Source organism: Astatotilapia calliptera, chromosome 6 (assembly GCF_964374335.1).
Source record: "Astatotilapia calliptera chromosome 6, fAstCal68.1, whole genome shotgun sequence".
Classification (NCBI taxonomy): domain Eukaryota; kingdom Metazoa; phylum Chordata; class Actinopteri; order Cichliformes; family Cichlidae; genus Astatotilapia; species Astatotilapia calliptera.
This window is the reverse complement of record NC_137427.1, coordinates 22097096-22120471: the sequence shown is the minus strand read 5'-3', so window position 1 is coordinate 22120471 and position 23376 is coordinate 22097096. Positions and strand designations below refer to the sequence as shown.

The 23376-nt window shown below is 39.6% G+C and overlaps 1 protein-coding gene across 1 annotated transcript in view; it reads right to left on the bottom strand.

Annotated features, from left to right (window-relative positions):
• ctnna2 (catenin (cadherin-associated protein), alpha 2) overlaps window positions 1-23376 on the bottom strand; it is a 341003-nt gene that overhangs the window by 250036 nt on the left and 67591 nt on the right. The window contains exons 3-6 of the mRNA XM_026171090.2: window positions 21596-21791; window positions 17311-17477; window positions 16367-16486; window positions 15065-15331 (exon numbers count right to left, since the gene is read on the bottom strand). Of these exons, the coding sequence (XP_026026875.1) occupies window positions 15065-15331; window positions 16367-16486; window positions 17311-17477; window positions 21596-21791 (750 nt within the window). The remainder of the gene's footprint in view (window positions 1-15064; window positions 15332-16366; window positions 16487-17310; window positions 17478-21595; window positions 21792-23376) is intronic.

Here is a 23376-nt window from a genome sequence, read left to right as displayed (position 1 = left end):
AATGATGACAGAGGTCAGTAATTTGCACCAGAGGTACACTTCAACTGTGAGAGACAGAATGTGAAAAAAAAATCCATGAATTCACATGGTAGGATTTGTAAAGAATTTATTCGTAAATTAGGGTGGAAAATAAGTATTTGGTCACCTCAACCAAGGAAAATCTCTGGCTCTCACAGACCTGTAACGTCTTCTGTAAGAAGCTTTTCTGTCCCCCACTCGTTACCTGTATGAATGGCACCTGTTTGAAACTAAACTGTATAAAAGACACCTGTCCACAGCCTCAAACAGTCAGACTCCAAACTCCGCCATGGCCAAGACCAAAGAGCTTTCGAAGGACACCAGGAAAAGTCTTGTAGACCTGCACCAGACTGGGAAGAGTGAATCTATAATAGGCAAGCAGCTTGGTGTGAAAAAATCAACTGTGGGAGCAATCATCAGAAAATGGAAGACATACAAGACCACTGATAATCTCCCTCGATCTGGGGCTCCACGCAAGATCTCATCCCGTGGGGTCAAAATGATCATGAGAACGGTGAGCAAAGATCCCAGAACCACACGGGGGGAGCTGGTGAATGACCTGCAGAGAGCTGGGACCAAAGTAACAAAGGTCACCATCAGTAACACACTACAACGGCAGGGAATCAAATCCCGCAGTGCCAGACGTGTTCCGCTGCTGAAGCCAGTGCATGTCCAGGCCCGTCTGAAGTTTGCCAGAGAGCACATGGATGATACAGCAGAGGATTGGGAGAATGTCATGTGGTCAGATGAAACCAAAGTAGAACTTTTTGGTATAAACTCAACTCGTCGTGTTTGGAGGAAGAAGAATACTGAGTTGCATCCCAAGAACACCATACCTACTGTGAAGCATGGGGGTGGAAACATCATGCTATGGGGCTGTTTTTCTGCCAAGGGGACAGGACGACTGATCCGTGTTAAGGACAGAATGAATGGGGCCATGTATCGTGAGATGTTGAGCCAAAACCTCCTTCCATCAGTGAGAACTTTGAAGATGAAACGAGGCTGGGTCTTCCAACATGACAATGATCCAAAACACACCGCCCGGGCAACAAAGGAGTGGCTCCGTAAGAAGCATTTGAAAGTCCTGGAGTGGCCTAGCCAGTCTCCAGACCTCAACCCCATAGAAAATCTGTGGCGGGAGTTGAAAGTCCGTGTTGCTCGGCGACAGCCCCAAAACATCACTGCTCTCGAGAAGATCTGCATGGAGGAATGGGCCAAAATACCAGCTACTGTGTGTGCAAACCTGGTAAAGACCTATAGTAAACGTTTGACCTCTGTTATTGCCAACAAAGGTTATGTTACAAAGTATTGAGTTGTATTTTTGTTATTGACCAAATACTTATTTTCCACCCTAATTTACGAATAAATTCTTTACAAATCCTACCATGTGGATTCATGGATTTTTTTTTCACATTCTGTCTCTCACAGTTGAAGTGTACCTCTGGTGCAAATTACTGACCTCTGTCATCATTTTAAGTGGGGGAACTTGCACAATCGGTGGCTGACTAAATACTTTTTTGCCCCACTGTACCAGTCCATTTTGAGGAACAAGTCATCAGTGTGTAAATTATAGTTTGGTAATCATTACACTTTCCAGCAAGAAAGTGATACCAAGCCAAACAAATCTTTTGTTGTTCCTGAAATACATTTGAGAGGTATTTTTTTGCCGGTTTGAACGCCACTGAAAAACTTGGGTGGGATTTATTGAAAGCACTGAAATCAAAGAATAACATTTACTATAGCCATTTAACTGTTTCGGCTTAAAATCCACCAGAAGTCCACCAGAAGCTTATCAGAAACACACAGAAATATTTAACAGCAGTCGTAAAGTTCAGCAAATTATTTTTAAATACTGACTTTGGTCGTTCTATCTGGAGCACCATTACAGCTGTAGTAAACTCAGTCTGCCCTCAAAAGTCAAATACATGTTTATGCATTACATACTTTCTTTTAAATCCATTAAAAGTGGTGATTTACATGTTTGTATCTTCAGCCAGGACCCTTTTGGTTTGTCATTTGATTTCTTGTTTTTTAATGTTTCATTTCTTGTGACATAAATGAACCAAATAATGATAACGATACACACCAGGTTGCAGGTTAAAGGGGTTGCACAGTTTCACAAGAAAAAACAGAAAAATAATTTCTGTTTTGTGACGACTGGCAAAAACACAAAAATACAGGTTTCAAACTGGTGGGAGAATAACACACCTGGATTGTGATGCCGAGCCTCAGAAAAGGATTTTGAGGCCTGTCCAGTTTCCTTTGGAGCGGACATAAATATACATATCTCCCATAATTGAAATCCGCACAGGCACACAGGGACTTGTCTCAATTTGAATATGAATAACCTTTTCTTTTTATTTTCTGCCTTTTCAAATTCTGCCTAGCAAAACGATAACCCCAAACCTCACTCACTGCCAACCCCTTCAATAGAAATCATTTTGCTAGACACTGCCTCTGTCCCTCCCAATAACCCAACCCTCTTCACTTTTTTTTTTCCATTTCAAATCAGCTGTGCACAAATCAGCTCTCCATACAATGGCTTGAGGAATCTCACAAAAGCATGCCTTCTTTAAAGAGAAGATAGAGCTTCTACTACATATAGGAAAGAAAAACAAAAGCAAAATGCAGAGTGAATACATCTCCAAGATGATGTTAGTCAATGTGGTAGAGGGTATACTTTATGTGTAACATTCCTGTAGATTAAAGATATTGTGTAGAAATACTCACTAGACAAATACAACCTTAATCCAACATTTAAAAACACAAATTATGTGTTACTAGGACAACAATCACGATCATAATCTGTCTTTCTTGCTTATATCTTTAGGATGAACTTACAGGAGCTAAATGTCTGTGGGTTTGTAATATATGTTTAAACACTATCATATGTTGTTCGTTGTTTATTCAGTAAAATGTAGGTCTAAATTATAAAAGAAAATATGGGTTTTACTGATGTGTTTATGCCTATTTGAAAAATATATATCATATTTTGTCCCACTCATGAAAGTGGTGTAAAATGTGTCTCTCTCAGTGTATCAACTGGCATCGTTGCTATTTTGACCTAAAAAGCTCTAACAAACATGTTGACGGAGTCTCTTGAGCAGAACATTTCCAGAGGTGATGATTCGAGAACTGAGGTATTTTAAATTGAACCTTGTTTACATCCATGCTTGCTAGCTCAGTGTGATCTCCTTCCCTGTCTTAGTTGTAATTGTACAGCATATTTTGTGTGTCACCTCCCTTTGTTAAACAGTAGAATAGTTTAACACATGACTGCCCTCCACTCCTGAAGGTCCACAGGGAATCTATAAGAACCTGAATCTACAAATTAAAAATACTGGCTTGGGTAAAATTACCAGTTTTACCCCACAGCCTCGTAGTAGAAACTCGTATGGTATCAATTTGAGGCTCCTACGTCTTATTTGTTCTTGAGTCATGAAATTCACAAACAAACGTACCAAACTTACACGTGTCTTTCCCATCAGTCGTTTACGGCTGAGTGGTAAAATGGTCTCATTTTACAATTCTAAATTTTCTGTCTGACTCTCCTGTCACACAAACCCAGAGACTGGATGGCAACCATCTGACAACTTTCAATCAGTAGAGCAAAGAAAATGTGTATTCCCCAACTGATTGCAAGAGGTTATTAGATGTTGCTGGCAATCACTAGTATGCACTTACTTGCAAAGAAAAAGTACATCTTTCTGCACCAGAAAACTCTTTGTAGTTGATTTGGTTGCTAGCAGATTTCTATGGTTGCCAGTAGTTTGCATGGAAGATGCAAAGAGTCAAACTACTCACTACTAGTGATAATGAAACTGAAAATTGTGATGCACAACGGAAAAAGAGATGGTTTGTTTTTAAACTGAACATTTCATCTCTACAAACATTTAAATATACTGATTAACAAAAAACTCTTTGGAGCATGAGTTAGGTCATGTAACACCATGAGTGATAAAAATGCAATCCCATTATTCATTGGCATAAAGTATTCCCTCATTCCATCTGCATTTAAGTAAGAAATTTCTCTGTGTCTCTGTGTTCTTCTAAATTGTTCATCTGATCTGCTTCACACTCTGCGGGTGAATTGCCGGTGACCTAAGGCAATCAAGTGTTGAGTGTGAAGTAGGTCGGATGAGCATTTGTCAAGAAACATAAAAGGAGATCCATGAGTCAACAGTAAGTGCCTATGATAAGGCTGCGGGTGAATCATCAATCTAACAGACGTCACTGAATACAACACTGACGCATCAGAAAGATCATTACATGTGGTCATAGCACGCTTGCTTTAAGAAGAGCTTACAGTGATGGAAGATAATTCATATTAGCAAAGTGACAGGACACCAGAATAGGAGAATTCATGGCTGAGGCACGGACATGGCTAGCCTACTTTGCAAGGCATAAAAAGCTACTTCCTGTCCTCAAAAAGGCAGATAATATTGCTGTCTTTATTCAGCTTTACTGGAAAATTATTTGCTTAATGTTAAAGTATTTCACAAAGTTTGTTGATTGAGACAAGGATTGAGGATACATCATCAGAATATCCTCTAGGAAATAGGCAACTGGGTATTTACCTCTGTGAGGAAAGGCAGTGGAGCTGTGGTACAGCCAGCCAGTGGGTTTGGCAAGGAGGGAAGGATCATTTTCTCAAGTTTCTAATTTAACTGCTGCAGCTTTTGCAAGACGGTGTTCAGAAGAACTCATAACCTTCAGCCAAGACAGATTTGCAATTGGACGCCATTGAGGCTGAAAGTGAGAAAACAACTGCACACAGTGGGAATGTACACACAGTGGATGCTTTAGTAGGCACCATTACAAGATTTAAAAGACTGGAAAGGGGATAAAGGGAAAAGATGTGGAACTAACAAGATGAAGGCATAATGCTGGGAAAGCAAGAGTATGAAAGAGAACAGTCAATTTCACTGCAGCAAAAGAAGTCCTGAAAGCTATGCTGATGAGAGGAGATGCATCATCTGGCTCATTGCTAAGTTGTCATTCAAGGAGTGTTTCCCTTTCAACTTCTGAGATGTAAAACATGAATTTAATGAGAACGAACACTTGACTTGTTGGGAATGGAAAATACTCTTTGTCCTTCACTGTATTTAATATCTTTAATTTAAGTAAATTGCATTTATTTTTATTTTTTATACATTTAGGACCAGCTTGCAGTCTTCAGTTCCATAGTGGTTATTCTATAGACATGGAAAATGATTTTTGTTTTGCTGTGAAAGAAGACCAGGATCTCCAGGATTTGAAGGAGCTGAGCTCTGGATGATTGCTGTATGTGGATGTACTTACTGCCACAGAACTCTCCATTATCTCAAAATGACAGCTAAATTGGCCCGTCAACAAAGCTGCATTCATCTTAGCAACTTCACTGGTGCATTAGTGCATCTTCCAAACATAGATGAGGGATATGGGGCATCGCTTCCATTCTGGATGCCACAGGGGGAAATTAGAGAGTTTCTGAGTGCAGCACTATTTAAGTAAGCATGCTCGACTATTGGTTGGTTCCCCTCGCTTGTCAAAATCCCAGTCGGGCACCTTAAGTATTTTTATAACTGCCTACAGATGAAGAGGGGGGAAAAAACTAAGCCCGGTACATCCGGGGAACAAAGCCCTGACAAAGAAGGCAGCACAGAATTGATGGTGTGTTAAAGTACTTCTTTTGACTGCTTCAAATTCAGCTTCCCCTGTGACCCAAATAAGGCTTTTTTTTGGCATTTATTATAAAACAGAAACACTATCTACCCATGCATGTGGATCATCCTTGTATTAATCCAGTCAGGAACTGTCCTTGTATACTTTGACATACATTTTTATAGTTTTGATGTCAGACACTTCAAATCAGAGGCAACAGCGTGAAAGGAGTTCTTGTGCAACTACTGACTTATCTACAGTAAGCAAAAGCTTAAGGTGGTAGCTGAAAACTCCGACTACACAGAATAAAATCTAATATATGGAAGGAAACATAGCAACACATTAACCTGAATGTATGAATTACGTTTGAACAGGAAGAAGGAAAGCCCCAACATGTGGAATATAGAGACTTTCACAAAATATAGATGGAAAATTCTCTCTCTGAGATGCTGAACGAGTGCCCGTACCGCGTGCCTCCGCTTGTACCTGGAGTGTAATTTTATCTCCCTGAATTTCTTCAAGAAATGCTGCATAATGTTCTCTTGGAAGCATTTTGTTGAACATCGTTATTCACTAAAAATGTCCAAATAATGGAAATCCTCAAGTTGACGTGATGTAGGCATTTTGTCTATTGTGACCAGCACTTGATAAAAGAGTCTTTATTTAATATTGTATAGACCTTTGACTGCCGAAATCTTTGTAAATGTATTCCGACTTCCTTCTATACAGTCACGTGTGCGTTTATATGAGGAACCAGGACTTCCTTCCTGCCAGATGTATTCCGTTACAAACATTCCTTTACAAGTGCGAGTGTGTCGCACTTTCAGAGTCATCAAAATGTTTCCCAAACAAATGCTGCTTTGTGAGACTCTGGAGGACAGTGAGACTGACCTTGAGCCAAGAGGCTCTCCTAGTTGGTCTTATCTTTTGCATTTAGCTGTTCAAGTGCTTGGTGTGAGTGTGTGTTTATGTGTGCATACAGTATACATGTATTGCATGAGCAAGAGCTAGCACGCCCCCGCATCCATGAGACTGAACAGAGCTGAGTGGGCAACCTGGCATGTGAGACACTGATAGAGAAGACCTTGACTAAAAGGTGAGACACCTTAAAAAAAAGGAAAAAAAGAAAAAGAAAGTAATTTGCTGCACCCACTCAGACATCAGGTCCCATGAGTTTTATGCGGAGAAAGGTCTGAAGATGCAGTATTTCACTTCAGTTGCTTAGACTGAGTGTCTGTATATGAAGAGAGTGCTAAGGAGAGACTCAAACTGCTTGTTTAATCATTTCCTTCATTCTAACCGAGAACATGGTCAGGAAAAAACTGTCTCTCTTTTTACTAAATATGAACCAAGAAATGAAACGTATAAATAAATAAAGATATTTTTAAAAGTCTGTGAATATGGGAGTCTGTGTTTTTCCGAAGCATCTGATGTATTACAATATAATGTATTTTCATTGTTTTGTGTGCATCATGTGAATTCAAACTGCCAAAGTGCCTTGGCAGAACATCAGTCAGTCTAATCTAACAGGACTTAAACTATGAGAGGAAATAAACAAGTAGGGCTGAGTAATTCCTGAAAGCTGCAAACCGAGCTTTATGGGAAGAGTAGGTGGAGAGAAACAATGGACCTTAGACTGTAAGCTCCGACTGTAACGAGTATGGATCCTGTTTACCAATGACCCCTCCCACTCTCCGTCTGCTTCCCTCACAGTTCGCTCATACCTTATTCCCATCAAGACAAGACAGGCAGTGGCTAATTACTGTACAGCAACAAACAAACCAATACTTCTCTATCTCCCATGTCCCATTACTTCAGTTTAGTCCCCCTATTCATATTTCTCTTGACAGGTGCATCTGTCCATAGAGAATAAGGCAGGGTTGTAATCGGCAGGCAGAGGATGTTGTAATTAAGAGGTGTACCTCTGGGCTAACATGTGGCTCAGCCAAGGTGAAAAAGACGGTGGGAGTGGAGTTTATTGAACACACCAGGGCTCCTGTCAATAGCAAAGCCACTTGGCACTATGTTCGATACTGTTAACAATGCTTAAGGTCTGTGAGCATCTGTACATGATTGGGCATATTTATGTCTGACCTTCCCCAGCAAAGTGCCGCTGAGATGATCGGGATATACTCTTTCTTATCTGCCAGCTGCTCACGGGTAGCTTTAAAACTTGTTGATCACCCACATAATCAAAAGCAGGAGAGAGAGACAATGCAGAAAGAGAAAGTGTGTGTGTGTGTGTGAGAGAGAGAGAGAACGAGAGAGAGAGAAAAGAGAGAGAAAAATAAGAGCGAGCCTGAAATGAGATAGTACGGATAGGAGAGCCCAGATTGATATAGCAATTACCAAGAAAGCTATCCCTCAGTTAAGAATACATCTACATACATTAGAGCCACGTTTCTCCCTGCCACCATCTCTGTGTCTGGTCCAAGAGTATCTCATCCACAAACGCAGTATGCGGAAAGGTCATCAGTGTGCAGTCCCTGTGTATACACTAACAATGAAGACCCTGTCTATTCTCCATTTTGCTCATACCACAAGACGAAGAGATCCACAGGAACGACGAGGAAAGAATGAAATCAAAATGTCAAAAAGAACATGTGAAAATCTTCATCACATGCACATATTTCACACAGACGGGCAGACAGACGGACAGAAAGGGGAAGAGCATTTTCCCCTCACTGTTGTGATGTCTGTGATGTTTACTTGAATTCCTATATTAGCTGTAATTCAAAGATTCTCAGTGCGTCATCCTATAAACAGAAAGGTGTCCAATTACCTGTCGCTACAAAGACGGACGTGCAGCACTGAAAAGTGACTTACACTAGGAGCCAATGCTTGCCACAGTGACATTCAAAGAATGGCTTTCATGCATACTTTCTTTGAGCTAGCAAGTAAATCCGGTTAGAGTTAGCCCCTAATGTATGCAGGCATGTGCTTGTGCAGTGTGACTAGAGGCCCAGCAATATATGGAGAAGGGTTTTGCATAAAAATACAATGGTGCTATCAAATAGGCTCAGAGCACGCATGTAAGCAAGCTAGCATTTCAAACACCTCTATTGGTTCAAAACAGATCAGACAATGAAAACAAAAAGAGTGAAAAAAGAGAAATAGAAAAGGAGACAGAGGTGTGAGAGAGTGAAAAAGATGCCGTGTAAATAACCCCCTTAAAAAAAAACATGAGGAAAGAGGACAAGCAGATGGAAAAATAAACCATGGTAAAGTGATCCAGTGCGACTTGGATCTCTGCCGCAGGCTCAGAGCTCTCCTCTGCCCGTGTGTCTGCAATGTGTGTGAATGGAATATATTTCTGTCTGCATGTGCGTACAGTACACATGCAGGCACTAAGCACCATTCACAGTGCACTCGGGTCAGGGGCTGTTGCGAGGACATAACAGGAGTAGGGGTGAAAGAAGGGTATAGCTGAGGTTTTCTAACTGTGTTGCCCCTTTCTTTGTAGAAATGTGGATGAGAAGAGGGCAGCATTTGTGGGGCCATATTGAAAAGGCTCTATGTGCTAATCTAATAGTGAATTCTCTTTGACGGAGCTCAATTCAAGGCATCTACATGCATCAAAACGTCTCCGAATCAAAAAATAGCTTCAGTCTCATTAACGGTGCAAAAAAAAAAAAAAGGACCTACAAGGCAATGCAGGCTCTTGCTCTGAGCAAGTCTACAATCTCTGTTTCTAAGGAAAAGGGGATAAAAATGGAAAAAGATATAGAGAGGGTGGGGAACAGGAAAACAGAGACCGGGCAAGTATTAAATGTAATTAAATACTGCCACCTGCTGGTCACTGTGTGAACTTACCATAAGCTTTTAGGCTGAGGGTAATATGTTTGAACAGCTGCACATTTGACCACCTGTTTGCACTGATCCACACAAAGCAGATGTGGCACACAAAGGACACAGCACTGGACCAAATCTGACATAATATTAAGGAGGAGAAAAAAAAACGTTCAAATTCAAACAATGCTATCGTGTATCCCTGCTCAGAAGGAAGCAAATTTAATTTGCTGGTTGAGAGGAAAGAATGAAAGCTGAGGACGAGGCAATCATTTTGATGCAATCACAATTATGTTAAAAGACACCAACCTCATTTTTTTCCCCACTCCACTTGGCTCATCTAATCGAAGGCGGCAGCAGCCGCAGCAGCAGCCGCAGAGGAATAAAAGGAAGACCATCTATAACTCATACTTGTGTTGGCAGGCTCTTCCTAGCTCAGTTACATTACCCGAGTCATAGTGTATCTTGTGTTTTTTCATACTTAGAAGGTCTCTGCGAGAAGTACTTACTTTACTGCTGTTCGCTGCTGCTGCTGCTGCTGCTTTTATGTGACACTTCAAATGAGTGTGAGAGAGCACGAAAGACCGACAGTGTCACCATTTTAAAAGGCTGCATCAGATCCTTCTCGCGTTTGACTGTACAGAGATAAGGAGGCTCAGAGTAGGAGAAAGGCAGCGAGACAATAAGAGATTGCTTATTAAAATTTACACTGGGTGAGTGCAACAGTCTGTTTCCTCCCTGTGCATAAATCCTCATAGCGAGTGACCGTTCTCTCCCCACAGAGGAAGTCATTTCTATGTGTGCATGTGCTATAACAGCTTACATGAAGCATGAATAAAAAGCCATAGCAAGTCTGAACATCTTCTAAAATGAATTCATACCTACACTGCCTTGGCATATATTGAGGTCTAATAGAATCGCTACATTGTGTATGTGGTTTGTGACCTAAAAATCAAAGCATGTGTGTGCTACAGTGTGTCTTTACCCACATTCCCCGTAGGGCCTCAACGCCATCTGTCCTCCCGCTGAGTTCAGATCCTCAGAATAAAGACTTTCATTCCAACATGACAGGGTTTTTCCTGCATAGCGAATTTAAAGGTAGCCACTCTTAAACGCTGTGCTGCCTTTCCCAAAGCCTGACCATGTCTGCAATATAAAAAAAAACCCCCTATTTTAAGGGTGTTAAATCTGTCACTGTCGACTATTATTGCAGAAAAGGAATCAGCTGGGGCCGGTGGAAAATTGAAGAGATAATGGACCGAGGTAGCAGATGGCTAATTAAGAACATAACTCGTATTATTAGTAAAAATGAGGTCACGTGATTTAAAAGAGAGAGTCCCGTCTGTATTTTAGCCGTAAATCACAACAGAACGCGTTGTCAATCTTGCTAACGTTAGCTGACTTACTTCAAGGCTCGGCGTGAGTTATCGTCCATGCTGGATGGCATTTATATGATGTACGAGGTAATCGGTAAATACTCTTTGATATTTATCGTTTGAAGATTGTTGATAGCAGCTCCACTTAAACTTAACTGTGTTTATCTCTGTCATAGTCAATCCAGTACAAACACGCACATCTCTTTAGCAGCCTTCATTAAATTTAATTAACTTCACTAATGTTCAATCAGTTCTTTGCCATCATTGTGAGCCTGGAAAAATCCCGGATCACACATTTATCATTAGAAGCAACAGGAATTTCCACAGCATATTAATTTTCTATACTAAACCAAAAACTGGTGTTAACACTCAATGTCACTAACATGAAAGCTATATTCATACTTGCGTACTTTAAATTAAACCTCTTCCCAAGACATTCAGTGTATTTCAAAAGACGCTCTAGAGGAAGTCCTTGATGGCGAGCTCTTAAAGGTAAAAGGGTGACAGGGAGCATACAACCTCTGTTGTATGCCAAAAGATGCTGAAACTGAGTAAATGTGAACTAACGCTGACCTCCCTTTTCTCTCTAAATAGATCTTATATGTCTGTGTCCTATGTTGACTTATTTCAAACTAATTCCAGGTGTCAGTAATTCCAGGTGTCTAGGAACAAATGAGGTCATTCCTTCTTTCCTGTCTTATTCCTAAGCCGCCTTTTCACTCCAGCTATAGACCTATCTCTGTGCCCAGCATTTAAAAATCTCAGCTAACCTTTAGTGTCAAAAGATATTGAGGGTTTGTTGAGGCATCCTTGCTAGTTTTTCTTTAGCCACAAATGTATAGAGTCTTCAAGTTGTTTTTCTTTTCTTTTTTTTCGAATAACTACCCACACAGCAGGTACTCCATGCTCTCACCTCTTTTATAGGTAATTACATATTCTTGAAATTAAGATGGCAGAGATGAAGGGTACTCTACTTTCATTCTAACCAAAATGAAAGTCAATGTTATAGAGACAACACAAAAGTCAGTGTGAGACTGATATAAATCACTGTACCCTTTAGTCATATATCTACATTTTTGTGCGACCAAATTACCTTTATTTCATAATGTCAGTGTCTAAAAGGAGACTGTGGGAAACTGCGGTAACTGAGTACAGAATCAATGAGTCAAAGCTGATAGTCTAGGCAAAATTATGATCTCTCTGGTAGAGGGAACAACTTGTCTATATGTAGTCACTCATATCCATTAGTGAAACGAAATGAGTACCATTATACTGCAGCCCTTCCTCCAAAAACCCACCCACTGGAAAGAGACATTTTACCGTATATCTGTCACAGCAGTCAGTGCTACAGTCTGCTCTTCCATCCATGTGTCAAACCAATGCACAAGAGTCAAAGGATTAGAAGCCGATCAATGGCGAGTCAAGACGGGGACTATCTCTCCAAAACAGATAAAATCAGGAAACACGAAAACACATGCGCACCGACAGGAATGAATGTTAATCACTGTATTAAAAAAAAGATGTGCAGCTATTTTTGCATTGGAAGAATATATAAACTGAATATTCTATACAGTATTGTGGGTATGCGTGCATGTGTTTTACCGCTCAGAACAAGCCGTTATTAAATATATTCGCACTAAACATGTGCTGCATGTGCATACGCAAAACCCTTTAAGCATCTCGCCTCATAGCTTAGTATATCAGTTCATTACTATTCTGAGAGGACCTTACCATAGTCTGTGTCTCTGTTGTAAGTTAGGAATTAAACATGCACCAGCTTCGGGCAGCACAGAGGGCCTAGCAAAGGGCAATTTGTCTCATTTAACTGCTGGCTGTCTGCCTGCCGAATAGAATCGAATTATGCACGTCTTTTGCTGTTCTAAAAAGTCCTACTGTTTTACATAAAAACACAGTCAATGTGATTACTTTAGGCCATGGCCCTGTGCAAAATAATAGGATAGGAAGTTCAGAAGAAACTAAAATATAGGTCTCTGTCTAATCCCTCAGCACAAGACAGCTTTTATTTTCTAATATTCAGCTGCCTGTGTTTCACCCTCAGTTCTCTTCAAAGCTGCTGCATTGCATTTTTAATTCCCAACTGTTACCACAAGGTGTCACTAACACAATGCAAACCAGCAATATTTGGGGCCAAAAGAAAGTACTGAAAATGGCACTTGGGGGACTATATTTCATTTACTGTGGAAACACACACACACACACACACACACACACACACACACACACACACACACACACACACACACACACACACACACAGTTTGTTTGAAGGGGTGGAAACCTGAGCTGCCAAAGAGATAAAGAAGAGCTGGTAATATAAATCAAATTGGAAGAGAAAGCTCCAACATGTAAGTGTGGGTTTAAAGACATAAGCTAGAGTAGATCACTTCCTCCGAGTTAAATGTTGATTACTCAAAGCCCTACATGGAACACAATCTCCCTGAAAATACATCAAACAATATATATGAAAGTGGGGCTAACGAGATTAGAGAATGCATAATTATAGTCAATTTTTATTCCACAGGGTCTATTGTGATTTATCTCCTCACATTTAAGGAGACAGTTTACACAGAGAGTTTTCTAATGTAAATTTTTTAAACAACATTGTGGGATCTAAAAAGGCCATTGTTTATTGCACTTCCCGTTCTGAAGGGTCAAACCAAATTGTCATCCTTAAAGTCTAAATTGTATTTAAATAATATTACACATAAGGTTGCATATCTTAGGCCCCTAAAGGGTGAAGCTGTAAAGTTTAACAGTTTGTTTCTTCTATAAATATATTAAAAACAAATCCAAAGCTAAATATTCTTTCATCATGAAAAAATGATTTTCTGTCAGGTAACTAACTTGTTGTGTCAGCTCAGTAACACCAAACAGAGAAATACAGTCGAGCAGAATCGTACATTATCAGGTATAATGGTTTATCATTAGTGTACTGGGTGATAGGTAATAGACAGCAGGGATTTTTAATGGTTGTATGGGTTTTTTGATAAGCAGATTAAGTGAGATTTGAGAGATTTGAGAGAGATTTTGTTAGTTAATTCTTTCAGCTTTTGGGACTCATACTGTCAAGGATTATAGTTACTTAAATCAATGATAAAACATTTTATGCAGACAGCAATAAAACCCATTCATTGATAAGAAAGGAATTTTTTAATAGGATTTATTTATGTCTAATTAACATAACTGTATGTACACAGTAAGTGGAACATTGCGCTTTTCTACTCTGACTGTTGTAGCTGTGAGTGAAAACTGAAAAATATTAAATTCACCATATGTTGATGCAGAAATCTGTCCAAAGCTGGTTTAATGGCAAAGAATAAACTGAATTCATGTTTGTTTGTATCCAAATTTGAGTCAAAACACTGGACTCGACTTCAGCAATACAAAAAAATATTAAGAATATTATTTTAATATTATTTTGGTAATTACCAGTACTGTTAAGTTAAGGCAGCTGTGTCATAAACCTTACATTGGGTGGCTTTGCTAATAAATTTGTTACACACTGCAACATTTCATGTCTTAAAGCTATGTGTTAAATACCGTGTACCGCAATATACCTTTCAGTAAATCTACATGTGAAGACAGTGTGATCCTGATCGTGATGGCACAAGCTTGAATAATACTTTTATCCTTAAATAAGGGTCCTTAAACCTATTCCTTAGTGGCTTAGTGACTCACTATTCCTGGATTTCAAGCCCAGTTAATATTTTTTGTCAGAACATGTTTCAGGGAATTTAAAAAAAGAGGACTGATAGTTTTCAACATCTGAAGGACATGATGCAAAAAGCCCATCCAGCAATACAGCACTGTTAACATCTGGCCACTAGATGGCAGCAGATGATGCTTTTCATGGAGGTTTCTGGCCATAATTGGGCCTATGATTGTGTATAATCTGAATAAAGATGATTAACCATCGCTGTGCGTGATTATTATTATTTTGAGTTATATGTTGAAAGAAAGAATATTCTAGTGAGTTTTTTGCCAAAATATAGTCAAAATGAAAGGTAAAATACATAATAACTATTGTCCATGTAGTCATAGCATCAGTGATAACCTGTAAGAAGTTGCCCACATAAACACCCAACCTTTTATATCACGCAGTACTCTTTGTATCAACATATCATGCAGAAGCCTTGTCCTGTACTAGAGACGTGATATATATATGTATGGTTTAGTCTTGTATTTTTAAAGCAGTACAAAAATGCTTGTTGACTTACATCAAATTCATTAAGGGCAGCAGCAAGTTCTCCAATGCCAGCATGGCCATGCTTCTCGTCAGTGGGTGAGGTGGCCTGTGCAGCACTTGAGATGCCTCCTATGGCCTCCTGGACCTGTTTAAACACATAGTCTCGATTGGCCCGTGTGGCTGCCACGTCTGGATGGCGCAGAAAGGCCTGAGAAGCCGTATACAGCATAGTGGCATTTTTCTTAAGGGCCCCACGCGCAGCTGCCATCTCATCTCGGCACTGGGGGTCTTTCAGCTCCTGAGAAGATAGCAAAGGGTTTTTTTTGATTTTCAGACAAGCGATAGTAACAATGTAACTTGCAAAACCCTGGAGTATTGCTTGAGAAATTGAAAACAGTGTGAGGAACAGGTCACAGTTGGAGAACTATATTGTTAAAAAACAAGTTCATGTCCCATTTGATGAATTGAATCTGATGAACTGGTATTGTTTCAACTTCACAAAGTTAAGGCAGCGTCAGCAGATCAGCAACGATAGAGCTGGGCAGAATTAGCCTCAGTGTTTTGCTCTGGTTCAGCTCGGCAGCATGGGCGCTTGCCAACATGACACATGCAGGAAAAAATCCTCTATAAGCTTTTTGTCACACTGGGGGCCATATTAAAAATCACTTTGATGTGTAATTCTCCAGGATCAAATAAGCGCTGGTGCAGAGATTTTGCTTACTCTACATCCCAGCTAAAACAAATCCTACACACTAATAATCCGCACCATTTATAATTTGCCAAAACATTACAAAGGAGACTACACAAATGTGGCTACAAATCTACAACAGCTGTGAATTCTAGTGTTAAATGTTAATGACCAAAAATCTAAAAGAAATGTGTATAATATTTCTGACTTTAAAATGATGAATTTTACAATACATTTTTAAACAATGTGTGTTGGCTATTGTATTTTTTTTTATCCTATCCTATGCAATCTTTCAATTTTACTCCATGGCACGAAGAATTTGGATGTATTAAAGCTGGCTCTAATGAGACAAATGTCCTTAATGCAAAACAGATTAAACTGGTTGCTGTCTGAAACAAACACTTAACATCTGCTAGAGAGTGATGTCAGATTATAGCAACATTTGTTTGCACAACGCTTGCAATCTGATTGATTAAAGCTTTGAATTGAGTTCGAGTTTCTAATATTTTACAGGCTGAGGCTTCAACTGTGACATTCCCTCGTTTATCAAGACAGAAGAAGAACGGCGGACACTTGGAGGACCTTTTATCCAAGAGAGACACGTTATTTTTCTGAAAGAGCATGAGACATTGGAATTCCAGGTACCTGCTGTCTCCGGGCTGCCACATAGTTAAGCTTCACCATCTCTTTCCCAAACTCTTTGAACCGGTTGGCCAGATCCTGCTCATTGGTAGCATTCTTTACTCCTTCCAGGGCCTCTTCCACCTGATACACACATACGCACACAGTCTTTCAAAAACTTTGTGCACAAACCAGTAGACAACGTCTTAAATAATCAATATTAGTTAAAGCATTTATTTTCTGTAATTGTAATTTCTAATGTGTTTTTAGTAGTTGTGTAATTTCAGTAAGTGTCAATCCATCTTTCTGATATATCCTAACTATAAACTGTTTATCCCTGTTAAAAATGCTGCGGAAGATGTAATGAAAACGGGAGAAGAGACAGAGATAATGTTAAGTGGCCTTTGATGGTGGGGCTTATACAGGCTTGAGTTAAGTCCCTATGTGGGCCTGAAGAATGAGACTGGAAAAAAGGATTTTTAGTGTTTGTGCATTTGTGAGACAGGGACAAAATGAGTGACTGCAGATGGATGCAGGCATGAGTTTGAGTCAGATTATACCAAATACATATCATTCTTTCTGGCACACTGTATTAACTCGAGTTATAAAGCCCAGAGCTACTGTCTAAGTGAATGAACAGCTCACGTTCTTCACATGACTACACTGAGAGTAGTTCATCACACTATGCTATAATGTCCGTTTCCAGGATGCTCCTCTATTCCCTTATCTAAATGCAAATGTGTGCAGAGGTTGTTATAAAAGTCTGCACTGACTACACGGACTGTACACCAACAGGAAGTCTTTTTCGTTTACTGACCTTCTTTAAGCAAACTTAAAACCACGTACAGATTTGGAGAGTGGGTATTTTTTACACATATATATATATATTTAAAGTGTTGCAGTTCTAAGTACAGCTCCATCACAACGTAACCAAGAAGTATACTTGGTTGGGTGTTAACTGCACTTACAATTTTAAGGTGGGCCAGCAGCCTCATGACATCAGCCATGTCAGCAAGGATGAGCAAGCGAGTGACAGCAGACAGCAGGGCGCGGGCAGCCCTCACCATGGTGCCACGCTTCACAGAGGAGCACGGGTCATCGGCAAACTCCGACGAGGCAATACGCATGGTTTCTCCTGCAAAATGGATAAAAGAAAACAGTAAGTGGAGCAGAGAGTAAGATATTATCTGTGTGTGCAGACTATCATCACCCATATTGTTAAAACTGACTGGAGATTAAGTGTAATTACGCTTCTTCTCATAAAGCTCAGAGGTCATGAAGCAGTTTGTCAGAAAAACTACATGGTAAATGGCCTGTATTTATATAGCGCTTTACTAGTCCCTAAGGACCCCAAAGCGCTTTACATATCCAGTCATCCACCCATTCACGCACACATTCACACTGGTGATGGCAGGCTACATTGTAGCCACAGCCACCCTGGGGCGCACTGACAGAGGCGAGGCTGCCGGACACTGGCGCCACCGGGCCCTCTGACCACCACCAGTAGGCAACGGGTGAAGTGTCTTGCCCAAGGACACAACGACCAAGACTGTCCGAGCCGGGGCTCGAACCGGCAACCTTCCGATTACAAGGTGAACTCCCAACTCTTGAGCCACGATCGCTCTATTAAAACAGCTTGTCCTAGCAACCAGTTTGCAACCTGCTGACAACCTCCAGTTGCTAAGCAAATATATGTATTCCCCAACCAGTCACGAGAGAAGTTGCTTGCTGGTTAAATCAATCAGAAAAAGGGTGCTGCACCAAAAACCACCTTCGGATTGCTTTGGTTGCTAACTGATTGCTGCAGTCACCCACAGTTTCCATTTCAAAAGACCCAGCTTTTAGTTTGAAGACAAATGTTCTCCTTCTGCAGTTTACATTGAAATTTCCAAAGTTTTACTGCTACTTAACAAGTAGTTTGCTAGCATGGCAACCACAGTAAGCCTTAGACATTTCAGCTTAGGCCGGGTAGTACAGACAATATACTAGTATGTATATGGCTCATATTTCTGAGCAAAACCCATCCCCCACATCTCCAACATTAATGAATCTGAATACGCACATGCATGCAAACATTGGTACTCCAAATAATTAGACATGTTCCACCTGGATCAGGAGAAACCTGGCAACAGGCAAAAACTGGCAAACCACTTCTCTTAACATAAATAAGAATTAGTGAGTAAACAAAGTTGTTTATGTTATGCCAGAGTGAAAACCTCATAATCAGATAAACAGAACTCAGCATGTTAAACACAAACATGCATAGCATGTGTTCAACTAAACACACACACAGGGACACACACACAGAACTGCAAATGAACTCATGATGATACTGGTAGTGCCATACGTCTGTCTGGCCCAGTGAAGAGTGACAGAGAAAAGCGTATTACTGAACCCCTCCATGGTCTGAAATCAGCATCTCTAATTTAATTTATGACAAGATGAAGGGGACTGGGACCCTGAGGTCACATTGAGAGGAGCCTGATGAGGCGATGACAGATTTAAAACCATTTTATAATTCACAATGACTTTAACTAGGCAGACAATTCCTTTCAAAGGGGCGCGCTTCCAGCAGCTGCTAAAGGTCACTTAAACTGCGATATTATTTTTTAGTCTGTGGGATACAGACAACATAGCATATCCTCATGCTCATAAGTTTAACATTATTAATATGAACTGTTCTCCCTGATGACCTGGTATGTACAGTACTTATATACAACCTACCAAATATGTGGGGTATTAGTACTGACGTCCTATTATTTTCTTAAAGTCAGGAAGTAAGTATTTTAGTCTAATATTCTTTTCAGGGACATATTTTCTAAGAGTCAGAAAGGACTGTAAATTTGCTCCAGTATAAATATGGCCATTTGCACACAAAAATGCTGCAGTGTTAGTTGAAAGCATGTCCTACATTTTTTAAATGTCCAAGAATATTTTTTAACACACCTTGTCACTTCATTTTGCATGCCTAACAAGCGAGAAGATTAATCTTGAACCTTCTGATGTCAGCTGTGGTGATGACCTGTATGGTAACAGTCTATTTCACACCTCAGAAGAGCGGTGTGCCAAAGCAGTCAAGTCAATATTCAACAGTACCAGCAGCCAAGTACGCGCTGACAGAGCAGGATGAGGAATACGGCTACAACACAACATATGCTGAGCTCCATTTGCTCTTTCTGCTGATGTGGTTTCTGAACAGGGAATCCAATTCCATTCTGGGGACAAACATTTGATTCACATAAAGGCTCACTGACTTGCACTCCGCACAGAAAATAAACTTCGGAGAACTACAAAGTACTGTGACATTGCTCCATCTGTGTAAGCCGCCAGAAAGTAGAGTATGATTTGTTGTTCGAGTGAGGTGCTGCATCCATGCAGAAGTTTCAGCGACTAAGTTTCAAATCGTTAATGAGAATGGGCATCTATAATACCCTTAAATTCAGCAAGGTCCCTCAACATTACAGACAGTCGAAGCTTTAACGATGCATGACTTTAGGGTAAACAACTCCAGAACTAGACTCATTACATTCGTGAGGCTGCATGCACTGCAAGTGAAGCCTAAATCTAATGGGTACTAATCTGCTATATTTAATGGATTTGGCTTGCCACTTTTAACTCTCCATTCATCTAAAGTTGAGCAGACAGCTGACTTGCTATGACATTCAAAACACTTAATACTTTCCCAAAACATTACATTTATGTCAATTACGCTCCCTATTCATCTAGAATACTAATACTTACACAGCAAGAGAAGTCAGTAGGGGTCCTTATTTCAGTCATAATAGTAGTGAACATGGGTGTTGTAAATTAATACAGTGTCTTAGCATAAGCCATTTCCCAACACCATTTTTGTGGTGACTTAATGGTTATACCAGATACTACGATGATCTGTGATTTTGTTGTTTTCTGTTATTTTTCTAGCCTTCCCCGATGTGTCTTTCTAGCTCAAGTTTGAGTATGCTAGTCTGTGATTTCCTGTTTTATTTAGATAGCAGATAGTCTTGAGCATGTCATGTCTAGTTTGACTTCTGCTGTCTCGTTGTCTTGCTATCCAAGTGTTTCTCATTTGCCTTAAATAGTGCTGTCTTCTCTTTGTCACATTGTGTGTTTAAACTCCCAGTGTGGTTCCTCGTGTTACTCCTGCCTCTGCATTTATGTTATTTTGTTTATGGATTTCATTACTAGACTGTTTATTGAGTCTTCCTTCATTTCATTTCTGCATTTGGTTTCTCAATCTTGTGATTTCCTGCTAGTAGGCAAAGTAATCGTAAGTAGGTTTGGGGTGTAGCACCATTCTTGCAACTGATTTCACCCAGCAGCAGGAAGCAACCTCCATTAATCATTCAGTCGAGTAATACACATTTTTCCCCACCAACTAAAGGTTGCCAGGTGGTTGCCAACCAGTCTATAGTCCTGTGTGAGTGAGACCTTAAATAACCCATACAGAACTACTTTTGATTATTGGAATGATTTTGTCAACTACATATCAGTAACATTAATGTGACTACACTCTGAATTCCACATGCATCTCACACTTCCTCACTGTTCATCTGTAGTAGTGTCATGTGTAACTGCAACCTGGAGAGATGTGGTCTGTACGGATGCTCAGTTAAACATATGTAAATGAAAGTACTTCAAGCAGAATGAATGACAGAGATTTTGATTTCATATGTTACAGAGAATAAACAGGTTAACAACCCAGTCTCCATTCCATTGTAAATATATCCAAACTAGATGCTTGGAAATAAAGGAACATTTTTTATGTCTTTTAAAGTGTTTTGAAGAAAAAATATTTTAACCTCCTAAGACCCGAACTCTTCCACTGCATGCATTTTAAATTTCTCTTCATCATTCATCATTTTCATCATTCTGCCCAATGATTGTAAAAACAAAGAATTACCAATTTTTTTTTACCTTACTTTTATTTTTAGGAAAAATAAGAGCCACATATGAGGATATTCATTTAAAATTTTGATAGAACAGTAGCAGTATAATGTCCTCATAAGTGGATATCAGGCCCTTGTAGAGCAAAATTGAATATTTTGGTCTAAATAACCCAAAGTGTTATGTCCACATATGTGGATGCCAGGTCCTAGGAGGTTAAAGACAATAACTGATGTTCTAGAAATTGATGATCTAGAAAAATTTACTAGATGTCTAACAGTGAATAAGCATAAGGAATTACACACACTAACAATCTTGTTATCTGACCAGTCACAATTTAAAAACAAAAATGAAAGCACAAACAGTTACCTTGCTTACGAACATCCTCCACAGCAGCAATAAGCTCCTCCTTGAGGTCCTGGCTGTCTTTGGCAATCTGCTCTCCCTTTTCGAGAAAGTTCTGGGTAGCCTGCTCAACAGACACTGCCAGGACATGGGCCTTCTTAGAGCGTCCCTTCTTCTTACTGGATGGCCCTTTGTTGCTGGTGTTCACCAGAGTAGTCACCTTCATAACAGGAGAGGAAAATAGAAAACTTACTGAACACACTGATTTGGTGCTTGTTGCTATGGTGTATGGTCATCGTTGTTTCTGAGGTTACGGCACATAACCTGCACATCCCAGCAATTAAAGATAATGAGAACACCAAAAATAATAGGAAGATCCAGTATGTATTATTTTATTATTATTCTAAAACATTAAAAACTGCTACAACCTAGTATCTGTTACAGGGCTTGCTGATTATAATCTTTATACATTCATAAGCCACTGTATTATGTAAGCCTCCAAAACCAAATACAGTCCAAGAAACCCCCTCACAGCCATACTGCCAACCATCAGAGGATATTTTTGATAGCTATTATGTGATAATTAGTAGTAATTATGTAATTTTAATGACATTATGCCACTGATATGGTAGCATAATAATGCATCTAAACCCTCTCTTTTATATAAAATACTTATTACCATTAAGTAACATTTCAGTTCATTTTACCCACTTTATACATATTTTTATTTCTATTCATTTGGTCCTTGGAAATGACTATGAAATAATAGTAGTGAAAACCCTACTGTGTTATTCAGCACCAATCTGGCTGAAATGTTGATAATGTTCTTATGTAAACAGTAACGAGGTCATGAGTAATTACTGGGTTCAAGTTCATATAGTGTATAATAAGTCAGTAATGTTCTGGGCATGGTGATCAGTGCCACTGAGATGATAGTGGTTTGAGTATGGGATTATATAGGGGAGCATTATATTACTGTGATTTATAATATTCTGATCTCAACACTTTGCAAATCAGGATCACAAAGGGGGGGGGGGGGGGGGGGGGGGGGAGAGATACGGGACTTCCTATGCATAAAAAGAAGATCTTGTCAAAAACTGTATTATTAGCTCTGTAAACATACTGTTATCTAAACACTTTACAAATGGTACCCAGTGTAATACTGAAACACAATATGGGCAATTTTCCCAATCCTATAAAAATGTAATTACACTAATCTTCTTTCTTTGGTTCTTTTCTGAATAATAATGTTTCTGTACAGGGAGTATGACTTGTGCTGGTTTTGCACAAAGGAAAAAAGTTGAACGAAAACAAGATGACAAATAGTCCAAGCTTCGTTCATAATTTGGACCTTCACAACAATAATGAGGTTATTCATTCTAGATTCTATTACTGCTAAACTGTGTGCAGCATCAGTCAAGTACCTGTCTTGGGCTGCAACCACTGACAATATCCATCAGTGCTTTTGCAGGAATGTTGCAGGAACGCACAAACACAGATATATTTTACTAATACTGTTAGTCCATCTAACTGTATTAGTAAAACTTCAGTGTTTTACAGGATTATGTTGTTTTTGTTGAGGTCCTGGCTCTGGGGAGGATTGTCAATGACTGATAGTGTTCCTTTCTCTGTTTTTCTATCCAGGTAGGCTTTTAATGTATTGGCAGTGTGTTTGGGATCCTTGTCACACTGAAAAATGAAGCTTTTGCCAATCAGACACTTTCCAGATAGTACTGCATGTGGATCAAAATCTGACAGCAATTTTCTATGTTAATAACTCCGTGGATTTTGACAAAATTCCCAAC